The 20201-nt window shown below is 33.2% G+C and overlaps 1 protein-coding gene across 1 annotated transcript in view; it reads right to left on the bottom strand.

Moving 5' to 3' along the window:
- Positions 1 to 5547: 5547 nt before the first annotated feature.
- Positions 5548 to 20201, bottom strand: part of TTC6 (tetratricopeptide repeat domain 6) — a 61342-nt gene continuing 46688 nt past the window's right edge. The window contains exons 20-30 of the mRNA XM_042790972.1: positions 19021 to 19155; positions 17660 to 17809; positions 17254 to 17394; positions 16535 to 16648; positions 14869 to 14988; positions 12666 to 12739; positions 10755 to 10965; positions 9137 to 9289; positions 8758 to 8928; positions 7096 to 7321; positions 5548 to 5729 (exon numbers count right to left, since the gene is read on the bottom strand). Coding sequence (XP_042646906.1) covers positions 5593 to 5729; positions 7096 to 7321; positions 8758 to 8928; positions 9137 to 9289; positions 10755 to 10965; positions 12666 to 12739; positions 14869 to 14988; positions 16535 to 16648; positions 17254 to 17394; positions 17660 to 17809; positions 19021 to 19155 — 1632 coding nt within the window. The 3' untranslated portion in view covers positions 5548 to 5592. The remainder of the gene's footprint in view (positions 5730 to 7095; positions 7322 to 8757; positions 8929 to 9136; positions 9290 to 10754; positions 10966 to 12665; positions 12740 to 14868; positions 14989 to 16534; positions 16649 to 17253; positions 17395 to 17659; positions 17810 to 19020; positions 19156 to 20201) is intronic.

The raw sequence follows: 20201 nt of genomic DNA, 5'->3' as shown, positions 1-20201 counted from the left end.
AAAATTCATATTTGTCATTGAAATTAGAAGCACACAATGCATAGTTTTCTTATTCCTTACCACTACGGTGTATTGCATTCGGTTTAATTTGTTGAAAACAAGAAATCTGCTATCATTTGGCACTGTCTTCAAATCAAAATATGTTTCCAAGATCTGTTCCTTAGGGAAAAAGTTGAGATAAAAATAATACAGAAGCTAAGATTTGATTCATCTCCCTAACCACTCAGAAAATTCACTTTCATATGCACACCTGGAAAGGCAAGACTAAAACCTGATTTCTCTGTTCTAAAACTGCTCTCTAGTGAGAATCCCATAGCAGCAGCCATAAGATTATCTATCCTTCTCTATGCAATATAGATGCCAGTCTTCCCCCACTTAAATGAACTCACTCAGCAGTGCATTATAATTTACTTCATTATTTCAGGCCCAAGAAAAGTACACTGGAAACTCTATAAGCTCAGGTATAATGATAGGCCACTTGCATTGATTACATTTTGACAAAAAGATTTCCCAAATTATCTTTTAAAACTCCCAGGTTTTCTTCTAAAAAGTAGCATCTTTCCTGCAAGACTTGTTTTCTACTATAGCAGTGCAGAGTTTGGTTCACTTTCACACATTTTTCACTTCCATTGTTATGGCAATCTTGTACAGCAATCTTGCCAATTAGCTATCATCTCAGCCATACAGTTTTCAGCACCAGCTACAAATTTATTTTCTGAAATGACTGCATTTCTTATATATGTAGCCATTTGGGAAGGACTTGCATTTTTTGTCAGGTATCCTGCCCCAAAGTCCTGTTGCTCAATTAAAACCAAATCCATTCATACATCCAAACAATCTGAAACTCAGAAGAGCAGCTGACACTGAAGTTCAGCTGAGAACACAACTTCTGCTTTTGCTTTTGTTCTGTTTACTGTCATTGAAGCTTTTGGTTTGTCACTTTAATGTCAGTTTTCTTTATTATTGTTCTCTGTAAGCTACAAACAGCTAGGTACATCTTGTTCATGCTAACTCCAAGGTGAACCTAAATATTTTTCAATTATTTGAAAATATTATTTTAAAGTAAATTTTATGTAATTATTTTGCAAAGGTTGAAATCTTGAAGACCTGAGAAAATCAATTGCATTTGTAACTAACAATTTGTGAAATAAACTGCAAAATTTGAGCCCCGTATTTTTCCTCTCACATACTACCCATCTCACTGCCACTGATTGCCACATTCTGTCTCAGACTAGATTATTAAACTACAGATATATTACTGCTATGCAAATATTTTTCTGACTTGGGTTGTAAATAAATTAGATTTAGTCTGATAAAAACTAAGGCCTGCTCAATAACTTTAGGAAAAAAGTCTGCTGCAAAACAACTGCAAAAACCAAAACAACTTCCCCAAACTTGTGAGTAAACTAGCTTCCCCACTTTATTTCAAAAAGTACCACATTCCTTTGGTTTTCAATGAAGGTAACAAAAGTTCCCTTCATCATCATTTTGGTAGTGTATTCCATTCAAAAAGTCTAAATTATAAAATATTAAAAGAAAATGCTTTAACATTCAGTTGATAGATTTATGTATGTAATTTACTATTCTGTGAAGGATTATTGATAACTTCCTATTCCCTTATTGGGCTTCAAATGGAAATATTTTCTTTGGTCCTTTTTTTAAAAACAAGACACCCACTGCATTCTCTATTAATCAACCAATATTACCTGTTTCCCAGTAATACATGTATTATCAGTATTTTAAAGAGGGAAGAAAAACCTGAATGCAACTGAGGTTCCTTAGTAACTCTGGTTTGTTTTGTTTTGTTTTTTAACTACAGACTATCAAAACATTTTCTAGAAAAAGAGAAATAAAAGGAAATGAAATTAAATAAATGAAGATTTATCAGATTATTAGATTTTAAATCCAAAAAGAACTAATACCATCACAAAGCAAGGGACGAGAGCTTCTCTTAAACTGCATTTGTGAAGCAAAATCATTTTCATAATCCCCAGTAAGAAAATGTACTGGATCTGTTGTTAGCAATGAAAGTAACCTCAGAGTTTGACACCTGTCCCATACTGGGTTGGACAAAATTCAGAATGCCATAAACCTACCATAGTCCCTACCAAAAGGGAAGATCAAGTCCTACTCTTCAGCCTGCAAAATACAATTGCAATTTATTAGTGGAACAGTGATTCTTAGAGTCACTAATGACTCAAGCTATTTTGTAAAAAAGAGACATGAAAGAAGTGCTATTATACAAAATATTTACATCTACTTTTAAAAACCTTTAGAAAATATAAAATTTCTCTTAGGTCAGAAAGGAAATTTAAATGAAAGATTTAAATAAAAGGAGGAGCTGATAAACTGTTTTTCAAATGCAGTAAGTTTCGATCATTCAACTTGAAATTTTCATGTTCTATTGGGCAAATAAATTCTCTATCCACTTCCCATTTTCTTTAAAATATATCTAACATGGTCCCTAAATTGTGAATGAGAGTGATTCTAAAGCATTGTGTAATAGATAAAAGCTCTAAAAATTTAACTCCACACAGCCAGTCATAGAATGAATAAATATTCAGCTTTTAAGGATTAAAAAAAATAGATCTACACCATCCAGAATAATAATAATAAAAAAAATTACAAGCAAAAAAGAGATTACAATAGCCCATATTATTTAAGTCAAGTCACTCTATCAATAGAGAGTCGTAACTGATTGCATCTGGTTTCAGTTTTTAAATGTGAAGATAAAACTCTTTTAAGTGTCCATTTCTCTTTGACGTGCAAGATAGGTTAAACTAAAGAAAATCTACAGTGAATATCTACAGAAAACCTATAAGAAAAGGATCCAGGGGAAAGGTTTGACCTCTCTTCATTCTGATTTAAGTTTGATGATGCACTATACATGATGAGGGTACCACTATCTCACAACCCATCAGCAAGTAATTCATAAAGAGGTCAAAGAAAGGAAAAGGCCATAGAATCATGCATAATTTATCAATTTCATCAATAAACAATTCTTCAGGCAATAAAAAAAGAGCACTGAAAGAGGCATGTGGAAAAGGAGAAAGGGAACAAAAATACCACCAACACCATCTTGCAAGCAAACTTCAACTTTCTGTGCATATAGAAAACTAGAAATAATTCCCCAATTTGCATCAACAACCGTAATAATCATGCACGGAAATACAGACACACGTATGTTTATAGTTTGTATATTACACTTGATCCACTTGGGTAGATAATGCTGCCACAAGAATAAATAAGATAAATAAGAAAAAAGAGGAAGAGGGAAAAAGCTGTAAATAATCATTCAATCAACTTGGACTTCACAAACTTAGCTTTAGCAACTGTCAACACTAAAGTCACTAAAGCAAAACCTCTGAAGAGTAAAACTCTTTACAGAAACATGTAGCTACAATGCTATCACACCTGACATAGTTATTCTGATTCTTGAATTCTGTAGTAGTCACAAAGAATTTCTCCCTATTGTGTGTTGCAGTCTACCAAGGTTTTTTTTATTGTAGTGTCATAAAATTAATACTTCTAAAAGCTACTACTAGCAATGGATATTTCAAATTATTGGAGAACAGAAGAAGCAGAAAAAAAAAGCAGAAATTGGATTTTGATCATTCCATGGTCAAATACTTTAATTTAATTTTTAGAAAAACTGTCATTCCAGATAGATTTCTAGTAAATAATGTTATAATGTATAATACTAGGACATTTAGAAATATTTTCATTTATTGTTTTTATCTATAAACATTAATTTTTAAACATGAGACACTAATCATGAATAAACAAAAATTAAATACAGAATATTTGAACTTATTTTAAATTTTATACATGTTAACTATGACGCATCTAATCCAGTCAACCTTATCACCACAGTTCTTGCAAATGTGAAGTCTTATCATGCTAGATATTAAACAACAGGAGAATAGTCAAGGAGCATAGAGATGGAGTCAAATGCTTTACTAACTTAATTGCTCTTAGCTGTGATACTCTGAATTTCCTTTACACAGTACTTTTTTTTTTTTTCAACTCAGATATCAAAGTGAGAAGCATAGGAATTTTGACAGTGTAATGTGATATTACCAATGCAAAAATTTAGATACCAGAATAAAGCTAGAATTTCAGCCACTGTCTATCACATTGACTAAATTTACATTGCATAGGTATGCAAGAACAGATGTTTTTAGAAAAATAGCATATAGTAATGTGTCAAGTAAATAAAATAAAATGCAATCCTTTGAGACAAAGCAATGACAACATTATTTACTTTCATCTCAATATCACATAAACCAAAAAAAACACTTAACTCCAGGAGTACCAAAAAAAGTCAGTTATAAAGTTAAATGGACTTATGTAACTCTATAATACTAAGTTTATATATATTAGATCATTTAAATTTTTTTTTTATTCTGAGTTATTCTCTATTGTCTAGGGATTATTCCACATAGGCAACATTGGGTAATTACAGGCACATATCAGCATGTGTTAGGTCTAAGGTCCCTCTCATCTTTTCCTTTTGCCCTTTTTCAAGAGGAAAATTGGTAACATTTTACATCTAAACCTAAATTTAAATTACACATACAATTCCCATACCACTGGGATTATGCACTGAAGTGTCATTTGTGCCTTTAGAAATCTTTCCACTGTCTGGAACCACAGGACTGCTTACATGCTGAATAAGACCTTAACATTCCTTCTTTTTCTGAGATAGAGACATCTGTTTTGCTTTGTCTTTTTGCTATCATCACCATACTATGCCAAACTTGGGGGTTTCATTTTAGTACATGGGTAGGACCTGACACTTACTAAATTTTGGTCACATAGCTTCACAATTCAATCTCCATGTTTAGGTGAGAGCCTGTTCTTAAACCCATTTTTACAGCTTAGAACACAGAAGTATGATCTATTTATGCATTTTTACCTGTCTCTTCAAGCTGGCACAGTGTAATATATTTAAGTGGAAGCAAGTAACCTCAGCTTCTTACTCACAAACTGAATCATGTCCTCCTCAAATTTCAGTTCACAGAGTAGTTCTCACACAGTGCAAGAGATGGACCTTGCATAATGGCTTTTCCTTACCAAATGTGAGCGACAGGGAATAGCAAACCTTATGAGGAGGTATAGAAGGAAGATCAGGAAGAAAATGAGACCTAGTTAGCAGTCACAAGGATTTGGTAGCCATCTTAATATTTTCATTTCCCAGGTGGCCCAGGTGACATATAATTAGCATCACTGTAAGCATTTATATTTGGGGAGGAAGGGAGACTGTTGTTTCTTTTTATCCTTCTATAACCAATATAGTTGAGGTCTTTTGCCTATAAAATCCTCTTCTCTGTCACAACACAATCAAATATATTTTGACACTAACAAATAAAGACCAATCGATAACTCATAAAAATTAAATGTGGCATTCTATTCTTAAATAACTCTAGCTAGTTTTGCACAATCAAGGTAATTATTTAGGAGAACAAAATGTGTGTATAATATATAAAAATGAAGATAAGTTATAAACTTTTCTAGCATGTTGGATTTTTTTAATTAGAGGTCTGAGGAATCTGTAAGTAGAACCCAAGTGCTATGAGAATTGGTATCTTTTCACATGGAATCAATTTGTTCTTCCATGCTGATTGCTTGTTTGTAGTCTTCTACAGCCTCTTTACTGAAACCCAATTTATCACGAATATCAGCTCTAAATTTATACATCAAGGCATCATTAGGCTGAATTGACAATGCTGTAAAAATAAGGAATAGAATGTTAGGCTTTTTTTTCAACATCACATGACTATAAAGAAAAGCATCATTCAAAAACTTTTGTCAGTGCTCATATTCTTCTCCAGACATGCTTTCACAAGAGTAAACATATTACATATTTTAACTTTATATTGGGAGGTAAGCAACTTTTTTATATTATTTATACTTCAGATTTTTTTTCTCTTTTTGAGGCCATTTATGAATCCAAATTTAATTTTGCTGCAACAGCAGAAACTATGTTTTTCTCTGAAACATAAGCAAAACTTAGAGAAAAAAACCACCACCATTCAACTTCTGGAACATGGAAATGAACCCAGTATCTTATTCAGTTTCTCCATTGTATAAAAAGGATTTAGGTACTTGTTGGAAAGCTTAATCTGCTGTTTTAAAACTCTCCTTTAGAAAGAAAATTCTTTTGAAAATCAATCAGCTACTTGGTCCAGTCAATTTTCACCATCTAGCATTATGAAAACATCAGTAATGCAAGCCATTAAGTAAAAACACTATTTTGACAAATTCCACTATAAAAGTAAATTAATTAAAACACAAACAAACAATAAAACAAACAAACAAAACAGCAACAACAAAAAAATACCTAAAGAGATTTATCCTTTCAGGAAAGATCATTACCTGTGCAATTAAGTGTTATCAAATCAAAGTCACAATACTAAATTTTGTTTCAATAAAATTAATACAAACTAAATATAGCTCTAGTTACTGGAAGAAGTTTGCCTGTGTGTCCAGAGTTGCTGACTGTCATGTTAGTAGCACTGACAAAAGCAGCAATAGAGTAATATAGCTAAGCTGTTTTGAACCTGAACAAAAGGTCTGGTTTTCACTAAGATCAACTGGAAAGTTTTATTCAGTTCTTCTTCTCTATGAACTATGTCTGTTCCCAACAGAAGCCACATATTGTTTCAAATCTTGTTCTACAAAGAGCACATTCATTAGACTTCATATTCATATATAAAATAAGCTACCTGATTGCCATTTTCTAAGCACCTAGATATCTCAACACACACACACACAAAAAAAACTCAAAAGATTTTCAGACTTGGTGAGTATAGTATTTTCCTGTAACTTCTTGCCACAATTTCATTTAGAAAAGGGCTCTGTTCGGCTGTTATATGAAACAGTTTATCTTCTAATTTTCATATTCTTTCAATTTTGAGAATAGAAAAAAAACACAATTAATAAGCATGCTTACTTTAATTTCCTCTTTTTAATCACATCATAATGTCTAATCAAATTAGGTAGAAAATATACTAGCAAAACTGCACGCATACTTTCTGAATCATAGCTTGAGTATACTACCAAACATAATCATGACAGGTAAATAAAGAGTACCTGTTGAAATGTCTTTCTCAGCTAGTTCATATTGCTTCAATCTGTTATATAAATTTGCCCTGTTAAAATACACTGCTGCAGAGGATGGGCAGAGACAAATTGCCTTCTCAAAGTCTTCTTTTGCTTCTTCAATATTGTTTAGTAACATATTTGTAATAGCACGATTCATAACAGCAGATTCATTTTTTGCGTCAAGTTGTAATACCTTGGAATAGTAGCAATAGGCCTAATAAACACATGAATTAGAGACAAAGTACACTGTTAAATTTTGAGGAACTGGCTTGTGTACAGCTTGTAAATTCCAATTTGTTACTTTAAGATGTTAGTATTCTTATGTCTTTGCTTGTTCTGTTCTGCATTCTTTGTGCACAGAAAAGAGAGACACAGCACCAGCATTTTTATCCACAAATAGGTCAATCAGCACCCAGACAGACTTTTGAAAAATAACAGCTGTTTATGCTGAATTGTAATTATATCAGAAGAAATAAGCTATACACTAAAGTCAATTTGAATTATCATAGAGAATAGTTTATAATGCAACACCTATTCTTGAACTTCTTTCTTCATAACTAGACATTCTCTGTGAGACAGTAAGGAGATGCAAAAACACAGTAAAAAGGCAGAACAACCTATTCAAGACCAGTCATGGAAGGATGATACCAGATGCTTAAGAAAAGAGGTTGCATGATCGCAGAAGCAGCTATATGCAGGGCACTGACCTAGGACTCAAGGAATTTCTGATCCAAGTCTAACTAATGCATAAGCAGTAACAAGGAATTTAACTCAGAAACATACAAGAGCACTGAATTTTTTTCTTACATGATCTATTTTTTGTGCTGCATGAAGTACAAACTAGGTTTAAAATTGTATGCCAAGCCTGTATTATACATGATGATTTTCTTAATAAATGAACTGCAAGATGAAGTGTTTACAGTTGCAATTCTAGGAGAGAATTAATTCAAATAGATGAAATGTGCTGAAGCATCCATGCTGATTCTGGGTTTCCACAGCTGCTGGACCACAAAGTTCTAATCAAATAAAAACCTGAGCCTATGTCCGGGAAATGTGACTGGAAGACCAAAGGAAAAATCATTGCAAGGGCTTCCTCACAGAGAAAAATAAACATCCTTGCCTTCAGGCAGATTTCAAATTCTCTCACAAGCAGAATTTCAGTACCCAACACTTTTGTATTTGAAGACACCCGTTGTATTTAAGCAGAATTAGGTGATTTAAAACTCCAAAGTTACTGTGGTATCAGGAGGAAGAGCTGACTTGATTGAAGTTCATTAGCAGGAGATTCTTTTGATTTTCCTTGTCATGGTGCTATAGTGAATCTCGGCAAGTTAATGTATGGGAGTTGGGCGGGGGGGGCAGTTACCAAAATCCCACTGATGTTCAGTATCTCAATTACTTACAAATTTTTGTGATATGTATCCTAGCTGTCATGAATCTTAGTTCATTTATACCAATGATAAAATACATAGTAGTAGGGCAATTATTTGTTATTAATTCCTACAGATTAATTCATCCCCTGGTTTAGGACCATGAAATTCAATGTAAGAAAGCTTCATGTTAATTAAACATAAAGACAGTTTTATACCAACAATACTTATTCAAGGAAGAAAGTTCTGAAGATTGTATAAAGACAGACTGTAGACTTACCTGTGAAAACTGTCGATTATGGAAGTAGATATTTGCTGCATTGAAATAGGCTAATGCATAGTTTGGGTCAACAGAAATTGCTTCTTGATAGTCTTTCATGGCACAGGGTAGATATCCCATTAACTCATTGATGACACCCCGATTTGTTAGCAGTCGAGCAGTGGTAGTGAGCTGAAACAAAAATATAGATGCATTCTTAATCAGGGAAAATTTACACTTCTACAGTAATTTATTCTGGTTTTCCAAGATATGTTTACTTTTTAAAAAAAAAAAAAAAGTTGCACCTTCTAATCCAAATTGGCAACTATTAATGTACAGTATTGGCTGGCTTCATAGCAACAGGTTGATTTTAGTAAAGTCACTTTAAGCTAAGATCTACCTTTATTGCGACATTTGTATCTTGAAATGCAGCAAAAGTATCACCCATTTGAAGACAGACTGAAGCTCGTCCATCATATGCAGCATGGCATTTTGGATCAATGCAAATGGCAACTGTAAATTGTCTCCATGCTCTCTGAAGTTTTCCAAGGGCCTAAAAGGAATTGCACTGTGTCCACAATAAGAAACATAAGAAATGCCAAACATACTAATGGTCCCAGTTGAAAAATTACAGCAGAGAATGGAAGCATACTTATATTTACAAATGCAGTTAACTAAATTACAGAAAAAAATATTTAAATATCTTGTTACTTTTCAAATATCTTATTAATTATGCAATATTCATTGTCTTTGTAACTATGTAATTTATCTGTCACAACTGTTTAAACTGCAAGTATTACCTCTTCTACATCATAGAATTACAGAATGGTTGAGTTTGAAAAGGATCTCTGGAGGTCATCTAGGCCAAGCCCCTGCTCAAAGCAGGGTCAGCTGGACCAGGTTGCCCAGGACCATGTACAGTTAGATTTTTAATACTCAATCAGGTTTTAATGCTCAATCTGTTCCGGTGTTTGATCATCCTCACAGTTAAAAAAAAAAAAAAAAAATTCTGATGTTTAAGTGGAATTTCCTGTATTTCAGTGATACTTCTCCACATGTCTCTATGTTTAAGCCACAAATGGTATAATAAGGCTTAATAGAAGGTATCTAATGAGATTTAGGCCTCCCAGAAATGAAGTACCTGCCACTATGCGAACTTCCTGGGTTGCCTCCTGCACCTAAGATGTCTAATTCCTACCTACATCCTGTTCCTACCTACTCACCAACATAGTCACTCCTGTTTTTTCTCTTGCACAGTACTTCCCAAAGCACTGTGAAAGCATTATTTAGAATTTAAGTGAATTGGCAAAGCTGTAAAAGGAAATTTGCATGACACCTATGCAAGACTACCTGACACATGCTACTAACATTAGTCCCTTGTTTACATTGGCAAAAAATAATTCACAACAAGATTCATGACAATTCAAGACATTTCAGATAACTGGATATAATAAAGCATAGTAACTAAATGACAGAAATTAGACACAGACAAAAACTGTCAAGTCATATCATAGTCTTTGCTGATATAGAAGTTCATTTTCTATGTAGCAAAGTGGTTTTCAGAGATAATTATATATAAGGTCTTTATCAAGGGATTTTAGCAAATTTGCTAGCAGTGTAGTCTGGATAATTAGGACATACAAGATTTTGGTTTAAGCAGATTTGTCAATGCTTTGGCTGCTTTTTACTTCAGTAAACAGCTCATATAGACAAAACATGACAATTCTTAATGTTATTTTACCAGAGAACCATGTATGCAAATCAAACGAGTGTAAGGCTACTTGGTATTTCATTATTCAAGAGCAGAACTCCAACAAGACTGGGCACAAAACTGAAAAGAAAATAATGGTCTATCCGTCTATCCGTTTACTTAAAAAGACAGAAGATGCCATAAGGCTTGTCTAAAGTACATGGATTATTTTATTATTTTTTTATTTATTATATAAATGTATGCATGTAAGACTGAAGTTATTTTGTTTGATTAAACATGGCATTGACAAATAATTGCGGTGTGTTACCTGCAAGTTGTATCCTAAGCAAATTCTGGCTTTTATACACTTTGGATTCAGGTGAATTGCTCTCAAGAAATCCTTCTGTGCCTGTTTACAACCAGCCTCATGTCCATTTTCCATGTACGAATTTCCTCGTCCAATGTAGGCATCCACAGAAAGAGGATCTAGTTTGAGAACCTGGTCAAATGATCTCACAGCTTCTTCAAATTCATGAAGTCTAAAAATAGAGATATTAGTGTTTTCTGTTTTAAAAGTATATAAATAAAATTCTCAATTTATGAATGATCAGCAAATACTACCCTATAATGCCCATTGAAGGTAGTTCAACTCTGACTGAGAGGGACATTTTTTTTCCTTGTTTGCTTTCTGATGGTTATAACACTGAGGGTAGTCAATGTAAAGCCTTGCATACTTCAATTTGAACTCCTTGGCCTGAGCAAGAAAAAAGCAAAACTCCTGTTAATTTTTGCTTGGCCAAGGTTTCACCTTTTTGACAGTTGTACTCAACTGAGAGATTGTATCATTAATACTGTCCAAGCGTATTCTTAAATTCTTTAACTTATCCAAAATATGCTACACTTTCAGGATAAAAAGTGAAAATATTCAGGGTTCTAGGCATAGTAAGCCAAGTGTGGAACTCCATCTTTTGATAAAACTTGATACATCTGAGGTATAATGAGTAGGAATAAAAAGGATTGAATACCTAAATGTCAATGAATGCCAGTAAGCCTCTTTACATATAAAGTAAAAACTTTAACATGCCAAAGGACAAAACCATTTTACAAAGATGATCTGGAAAGATATTGTGTGAATATAAGCTACCTGTGTCTACCTGTAGCACAGCCTGGCCTCTTTACCAACAGAGGAAAGATTAAATATATTTAGCTAAGAAATAACCTTAACAGTTGTAAACCAAATGCTTGTTAAAAGCACTCTTATTGCAAAAGCAAACTAGGGCTTCATTCCAATCCTGTTGATGGGCAGTCATGAGGTTAGAGACTGCAGGATGGATCCCAAATGCATTTAAAACAGGTTCCATACCAGTTATTTGACAGTTAAATACAGACATGGGCACCAAAATCATATGCTCTGTTCTTAGAAGCAGGATTCAGCATTCCTGTGTGAGTTCTACATCATCCAGACACTGTGAAAGACGGGGCCAGTTATGCCCTAACTACAGGCACAGTAACACAAGATTTAATGCTACAGTCCTGAATATGTCCACCTCCATACTGCCTCAGCCAAAACAAGGTTAAGCAGTGATAGATGGCAGAGTAACTGTAGAACAAAATAGATTATACTAAACAAATAGGCAGATAGCTATTAAAATTTCCTTTTTATCATAGGTGTTGTGTGAAATAGGAGCTATCAACTCCAAGTGCCACTACGATAAGTAGACAAAGATTCTAATGTACATCTTAATTCTTCCAATTTATATATATTTTAAGTGCATAACAGGTTTAATTAGTCATTCTAAATAAATCTCACCTTGACGAAACTACACTTTAGAATTTCCAAATAAAAAATTTAGGCAAGGAAGACTATTGAGGGTTTTGCTTTTCTTAAAGGACAAAGTACATATTTAAACAGAAATTGCATGCTAACTAATTCTGAACAAACTAACCCAACTCGTTTATCTCATAATTCTTTGTTCTTCAGTCCTTCTCTTCATTCTATTTTACCATCCTAGTACTTCCTCCAGATGCTGTCATGAACACATAGTTGCTTGATACTAGAAGATTTTAATGCCAGTTGTTAAACTTGAAAAATATCTAATTTTCTTTTTTTCCATTCCTCTTTGCCATTTTAACCTCCCCCAGTTCTCAGTCCACTCAAGATAAAAAGATGAACAGGAATATAAAGCTCAGGAATTATTTAATTTTTCTGTTCTACATCAAACAAAACTATATATCTTACCTATGATAGCAGATTCCAATAGCTTGAAAGATCTGGCTATCATCTGGACTAAGCAACGTTGCTTCTTTAAAGTCCTGAAAAGAACAGACATAAAACCCTGCAAATTGATATTGTTTCACTTAACCTACAACTGTGTTTTTTACATGAAAAAGGAGATGACTTCTGACAAAGGCATTATGCGTTCAGAAGTACTGGAGATGTATTTAGCTGTTTTCGTGCTTTTTGTCCCAAACTTTGGTAGAATAAAATCTATGACATTATGTGGTATCGGTATTTCTACAAAGCTGGAGGCATCATTTTCAGAAACAAAGACTTCCAGAAAGGTATTTTTTGTTTGCTTTTAATAGAAATACTGTTCCTTAGCTGCTATTTTTAAATACATATATATTGAAAATATATTTTTCTATATACAATTTCAATAAATGCAACCTAGACCACAATTTAGAAAGCATTTTTTATTTGTTCAAATTGTGAAAATAAAAAGATGTTGAAGATTTTAATACTGTTGGAGTTACAAAAGTGGCAAAATAAAGATCTGAAAATATATATACTTATATTTTGTTCAAATAAAACCTTTCTTTTGGTAAACACACTATCATAAAATTATGTCTGTTTTTAAAAAACTACTAAGATGTACTGCTCCCATTCAGCAAAGCCTTTAAAAGAATACCTGGCAAAGTTAATGGGATTCTTCACGTGCACAATTTGGAATATACATTCTGATCTGTGTATGAATCAGAGCAAAACCAGGATCAAAGTTCCAAGGACCAGGTTTGGCTTCCTTAAACCAAAGATGTTATCCTCACAGGTCACCACACACTTCAGAGGATCAACAGGAAAAGACACCTCTAAATAGCAATTCAGATCTTATATAGACTGAATTGTTACTTTTCCTTTTTCTACCAGTGTATCTAATTCAGGAATACACCCATTTCAAGTAGTGTGCATCTGTGCTTAAGTAATTATATCCTAATTCAACCAGCACTATACATGTATACAGATATGCTCCTCGCAATAAAAGATTACCAGAACTGATACATAAGATCTCAAGCATATTTATAATCACTGATGTTTTTCCTAAATTAGCTGTTATATTTTTGTGTCTTTTGGTCAATTATCATTTTGTAAACTTGTCTTCTTTACAATCCATTCAAAGAACTTTGCTCATCCTGCTGGTTCTGCCCCTGTCTCTTTCTACTGGCCTCACATATCAGTTTGTAACACCTCAGCCACTTTTTTGAACTATTCTGATCAACTGCATCTTGAAGCATAAGAGACCAATAACACAGTATTTCTACTTCAATTATTTCTATGCAAGGTCTCCCAACTGTAAAAAGCTTTTGTTGTGCACTTCCAATAAGACATTTCTGGGTGACTGGAAATGAATTCATATTCATTCTACATTTTCTATTTGCAAATAAGAAATACTACTCAATTTTTAGAATGCATATGTTGAAATTGTTGCTATTGCATAATGAAGATACCACACTCTAAAATTACTAGTTCACAATGGAAGCAATGAATCCATCAGTTATACTGAAAATAAATACCTCTGCTTAAAAAAAAAAAAAAAAAAAAAAACTTTTAGGAAACTTAAAGAATATATAAAATTCAAAAATAAACACCCATGTTTGTGAAAGGATGATGTTTAACACTTAGGCTTGAAGCCTGCTGTCGCTATACCAGTTGGACTCCCATGGAAAGAGTCATCTGCGCTGTGAGTCAGTGTCAGAAACACATACCATTCTTATATTTAAGAAAATTATCTTGAGGTCAAATTCTTCCTGCCCTTTCAACAAAAATGGTCATGTACACACACATGCAAACATACACACACAGAGGAACAAAATATGTCCCCTCAATCAGAACCTCCATTTACTTAGGCTTCTGCAAAGAACTAATACTCATTTAGACCGAACATAAATTACTTCAATATTCAAAAATAAGGAAAAAACAGGTTCTAGCTTATTAAATTTTGTGCAACTCCCATGTTTAACTCTAGCAGCATAAAATTGTAAACCAAGTAAAACTGTATTTTATTTCCATCTTCACAGCCAGACAAGTATTAGATGTTGAGCAAATGAGAACTGGGTACAAACTATGTCAGAAGAATATAAAACTGTTAAGCTGGTCTTTATATCAGCAATGGCTTACATTTAACAGAAAACTCTACATTTCCTTTACTCAAAGAAGGATTTTGTACCTCACATGCATTAGCATAATCACAAAGTTCCAAGTGGAGTAGTCCACGATTGATTAACACTTTAAAAGCTATTTCATTACTCAGTTCAAGCAGAAGAAGAATTCCATAATCTTTCAAAGCCTACAAAAACATAAAGTGTATTTTAAACCATAGTTTATTCAGAGGGATACAATGATGCTTCAAAATTTAAAAGACGCTCTTTCAAACTGCTACAAATCATGTGCAGATGGAGACTTCAGTGTGGCTATTCCAATGTTTCACTGTTCCAAGATTGATTTTAACTGAATTTGGACCCTTCTGTAATTCCATAGATATCCATTTCCAGAGCACAGAAGCAAATATAATGCAAATATATTAAATAGACATAATTAAAACTTATTTTGTCATTACTGAAATTTCATAGTTAGAAGTAAATCTTAATTACTTCTACTGCTAAATTTTATGTCCAAATTCTTATTAAAACAAGCCCAACAAATTATTCCAGATTAATAAACCATAAATTAATGTCAAAATAAGGTACTTTCAAAATTAAGTATCTTTAAATATATTTTATTGTTACTGAAAAATCTAAGCACTAGTTGTATTAACTAAATTTGAGCATAAATTTTGTAAAAGAACAAATAATGACATGAGTAGGTAGACTGAAGAAACCTCAATTCTCAAATTTATCAGAACTGAACAGTATTTCAACAATGGTTGATCTGAAGAAATTGTAGCCCAACTCTTTTTTCACCTGAAGAATTAACATATATAGTATACTTAAGAATAAGCAGTTTAGAGCTAATATGACAAAGAATGTCCTTGGTTGCAGTATTCCATATACTAGCCACTTAAGTTCTACTCTGTCACTTCTAAACTAAGCTAGAAGTTAGAAACAGCTTTAAAGAAAACAATCCAGTTCTTGTTAGATAGTAAATTTCTTCCACCAATGATCTGCTACATTTTTTCTGCAACTTCCCTTGCACTAAGTGGCTTTTTGGAGAGTGACAGCAAAGAACAATTTTTATAATACCTTCTTTATGAAGGAACTATCATTTTGACATCTTAAACTTTTACCTTCAGTTACTGTAATCACTTATTTTTCTTTACCCATCTGAATGATTCTTGGCCAATCAACCTCTAAAAGTACAAATGGTCTTTGCCCAAGGTTGATTTGACTTGAGACATCTGAGCCCAAATACTTGGGAACTAGCCCTGTCTCAGAAAACACGCCTCGTCAAAAAGACAGTTCAACATCATTCTGTTCCCAATCTGAAGCTGCATGGTACCTTTGTGTGCCTTGTTTTGCCTTTCCTTTATAACACAGGTAGCAAGCAGAAACAGTCAGAGGCAGCATACAAGGAACTTGACAGACGTATAAACACATCCAGAAAAATAGGGCTATGAATGAGGGTTGGATGTAGTCCAAATCCCTGCTTTGGTGTAGTTTTCTTTTTCTTCTGGCTATAAGTCTTACATTTTCAAAGGGATATCAAAGATAATTAATACAATAGTAGAGACCAAAAAACCATTTATTTAAAACAATTTCCTGAAGAGAAGACATTGCAAGACACTCGGGAAGACATTGCAAGAGGTCAGAAATTTTGTCTAATTGTCAATAACAGTTTACTTGCTAATATGAAAAATGGAGTGCTCATGTGATGCTGGAAAATAATTAATACCATACCTTTCTGAAGTCCTGTATTTGATGATAACAGATGGCTCTGTTATAATATGCCAAAATGCAGGTTTTGTTGAGGTCAATTGTTTTTGAAAGATCTTCAACTGCAGCTTTAAATGTCTGCAAATGAAAAAACACTATGTATGAATTTTAATTCAGAGTTCATGGCACTACATATTCTTCCTCAAATAATAGCCTATTTTAAATTTTTGTTTCATAGTTTTACATTTTGTTTCTTCATCAGTACTGGAAGGCAACGAATCACTTCACTATGTCCTCCGTGGGCTACTTACTCCAGTCCTTACTGCAGCGGGAGCACTCCTTCAGAAGCTCTATTTGTGCAAAGACTGGGCAAACAAACATTCTTAGTGTTTTCTTATAGCACATCTATATATTGCAATACATAATCAATTCTTAATTTAACTAGCTTACACTTCTTTTGTGGAATATTGGTACTTCTGTCTATCACTAGGTAAGAATCTATTCTGTGGAATTTAGGAATAACCAGACAGATGCTCAGTAGCTTCTATAACCCATCAATCATTTTCAGTTATATAGAACAACCAGAGAGCAGCTTCAATGGGGAATGGAAAGTACAATAATCAAGTGGAACTCCTGGTTCCCATTAGAAACACTTTTACCATTATTTCACTATTTTAGCGTCAAGTAAGATACATTAGGTTTTAAGGAAGAATGCAAAAGTATAACAATAAAGGCAGTCCTACCTTATTTTGATATTTTAAAGTTCCTCGGTAAAAATAAGCTTGTACACTGTTAGGAAGAATTTTGAGCGCCTCATTGCAATTCAGAATTGCCTTAGAGTATCTACCTTTACTTCCATAGTAAGCAGCACGACCCATATATGCCTGTAGAGATGAAGATAAAATGATGATACATTAAAACAAAACCAGCTTTGTTTAGCAATATAAAACAAGGGTCAAATAGAAGACATAAATTACAAGTTTATAAAAACATACATCTTACGAAGCCTGTAATATATTTTTTTTAACATTTGCCATGTGCTTGCTGGCAGATTACAAGGCAATGCACCTGTAAATGCAAAACCTACTAGTCTTTGAACCCATACAAAAATGCCTGACAGAAACAAACTATCAGGAAGCTTTATATTACCTGGAAATGTGATGGGCAAAGGGCAAGTGCTCGATTGAAATCTCGGATGCACTTAGCTTGTCTGAGTTGCATTCTACATAGCCCTCGCTGATAAAAAGCATCAGGGTAACTTGAATGTAGTCTGATAGCCGTACTAAAAGCATCACGGGCCTGAAAGGATGACATATCATCTGGGTTAAATATGGTCTGTTTGTTCATCTGAAATCATAGGCTAACTGATTCTTTTGTACAGCTAGGTATGACCTATTTTTGCAGTTGGAACCCACCATGTGTACCTGCATTGTTTTTTTATCACTTGCATCTATTTACTGCTATTTAAAATTTTGCAATGTTTAACACCCTAACTAATGCAATCATAACCTCAAGGAGGCACAATCTAATTCATTTAATAATTTAATTTCTCCAGTGAGACCTCAAAATTTAACCAAGCACATGGTCTTCTGTCTGTAAGAGATGAAATAGTGAAGTTGTTTATTATAATGGAAAATGAATTAACATGGATAGTACACAATTCATTTAAAATCCATCCAGATAGTTTTTTCTTCTACATCATAATACATTAGCTTACAAATCATAGGTGTTTCCAGGATCTACAGCTGTAATATAAGAAGTATATTAACACAGAAATTCACATTTTGCAATTGTCATGTATTACTACATTGGGTATTTCAGGCAATTTTGACAGACTTCTTCCAAAAGAATATCACTTTTGACAAATACGGTTGGAAGCACTGAAGGCAAGAGATCTTTCCCTTCCCTTCCCTGTGAAATTCTAATATTTCAAATGTTTCTAGTTTCTATCTTGAGCCTTTTAGCAAATTGGCAACCGAAACATGTTTGTTAAAATATCAACATAGAAAACATTTGCATCAACTCACATGAGGCCTGTCACAAAACTCACTAATAGGCTTTCAATAGTTTTCAATAAAAAAATCTCTAATACAGTTAAAAGCATTGATCTTGTTGAAAGAAGGGAAATACATTTTTTCTTAGGTAATGCAGTTTATTTTTAAAATATCATACATAAATGCCAAAGAGGACCAGCTAGGGGTTTTATGAGTTACAGTAATATAGAAACCAGTTAACAAATTACAAAAAACTCCATAACAGATAAGAAATTAATGTTGTTTTTTATTTCATCAGAATAGCAATTAATGACTTACATTAAAAAAAATCACAACGTTAGCACTGGAAAAATTACTCACAAACTTGCAAGACAGTCTAATGTACATCAGGAATTCACAAGAAAATTACTAAAGGCAGTGGAGGCTGTTTAAAATATTGAAATCTTTCACTCAGTTATCATAGTTGTTGTTTACATGCAGTAGAGTCAAAGGCTAATATATTCTATTAATACCAACCCGTAATAACATTTTTTGCTCCATGTGACACAAGCCTGTGAGATAATACATTTCTGCAGCCTCAAAGGTATTAGGCAGGATTTTTTCTGATGTCATCAGGAGCTTCATAGCTTCTTTAAAACTTCTCACAGCATCCTGCAATGCAGAGAGTGCTAATAGTTGTAAAGCACTTAACTGAAAATCTACAAGATCTCTTAGATATTTTAAAGTATTTTTTTCTTTCTTTTTGGAACATTGTGGTAAAAATGACTAGTTTAATCTTCCTTGTTGTGCTGGAGTTAGACACACTTGATTTCTGAATGGTTCATATTAATAACTGGTTAGAAAAGCAGAGAAATATTCCTGAGTTTTATTCATATATGACAAAGTAGCTAATGTACATGATCTATAAATAACATAGAGTTAATTTTTACTGTTATTTAGAAACATAGTTAATTATAATTTTTTATTAATTTTACTCCTATTTAATTCCTTGGGAAGAAAAAGTATACCTTTTGATGGAGTCTGATGATAATGAAGTATTTTCAACAGGTTTCTTTATGTAAGTAATGACAAACTGTTTATTCCATAGACGATTTGCTAAATTTAATGACCATTAAAAAAACATATTGAAAGGATCAATCCTCTATAGGCACTGAAAGAACTTAAGTGAATAGCCATGTCTCATAGACCTGGATGATAATTTATGCATATTTAATAATGCTTTGGTTTAAAGGAGAGCGTAAGGTAAAACAACCAAAAAATTAAGAACAGTTTAAGATAAGACATTCCTCAACCTTTCAGGATTATGAAGGGTCCACAGCTGAAAGTTTCAAAATTAAGAGTAAAAGAATTATAGCAATTTTTTCTTAAGTGAGTCTTTTGAGATGAAGAAGTATTTGTTCAGAAAAATCAGTGTTAAATACCAGTGCCCACAGGGCTGTTCAAATACTATACCTGCCTCCCTAAACTGTCAAGGTAGTACAAGTTTTAAATATGAAAGGTCTGCATTTACTGCTATTTAAGAATAATTTTTCTCTATTCCTACGTTCAAAAATACTCTTATTTTAAGAGGTAAGAGGCTAAGTGAAAACAAAAACTGTGCATTTCAAACACAGGATTCAATAGATAAGTAGATACAAGGTTTTATTAACCTATTTGTTGCTTGCTGCTGTTGTGTTTAGGGAAACAGGACTCTGTAC

This window comes from Tyto alba, unplaced genomic scaffold (assembly GCF_018691265.1).
Source record: "Tyto alba isolate M040663 unplaced genomic scaffold, T.alba_DEE_v4.0 Super-Scaffold_18, whole genome shotgun sequence".
NCBI classification, from domain to species: Eukaryota; Metazoa; Chordata; class Aves; order Strigiformes; family Tytonidae; genus Tyto; species Tyto alba.
The sequence above is the reverse complement of the archived record's forward strand: the minus strand, read 5'-3'. Positions and strand labels throughout refer to the sequence as shown.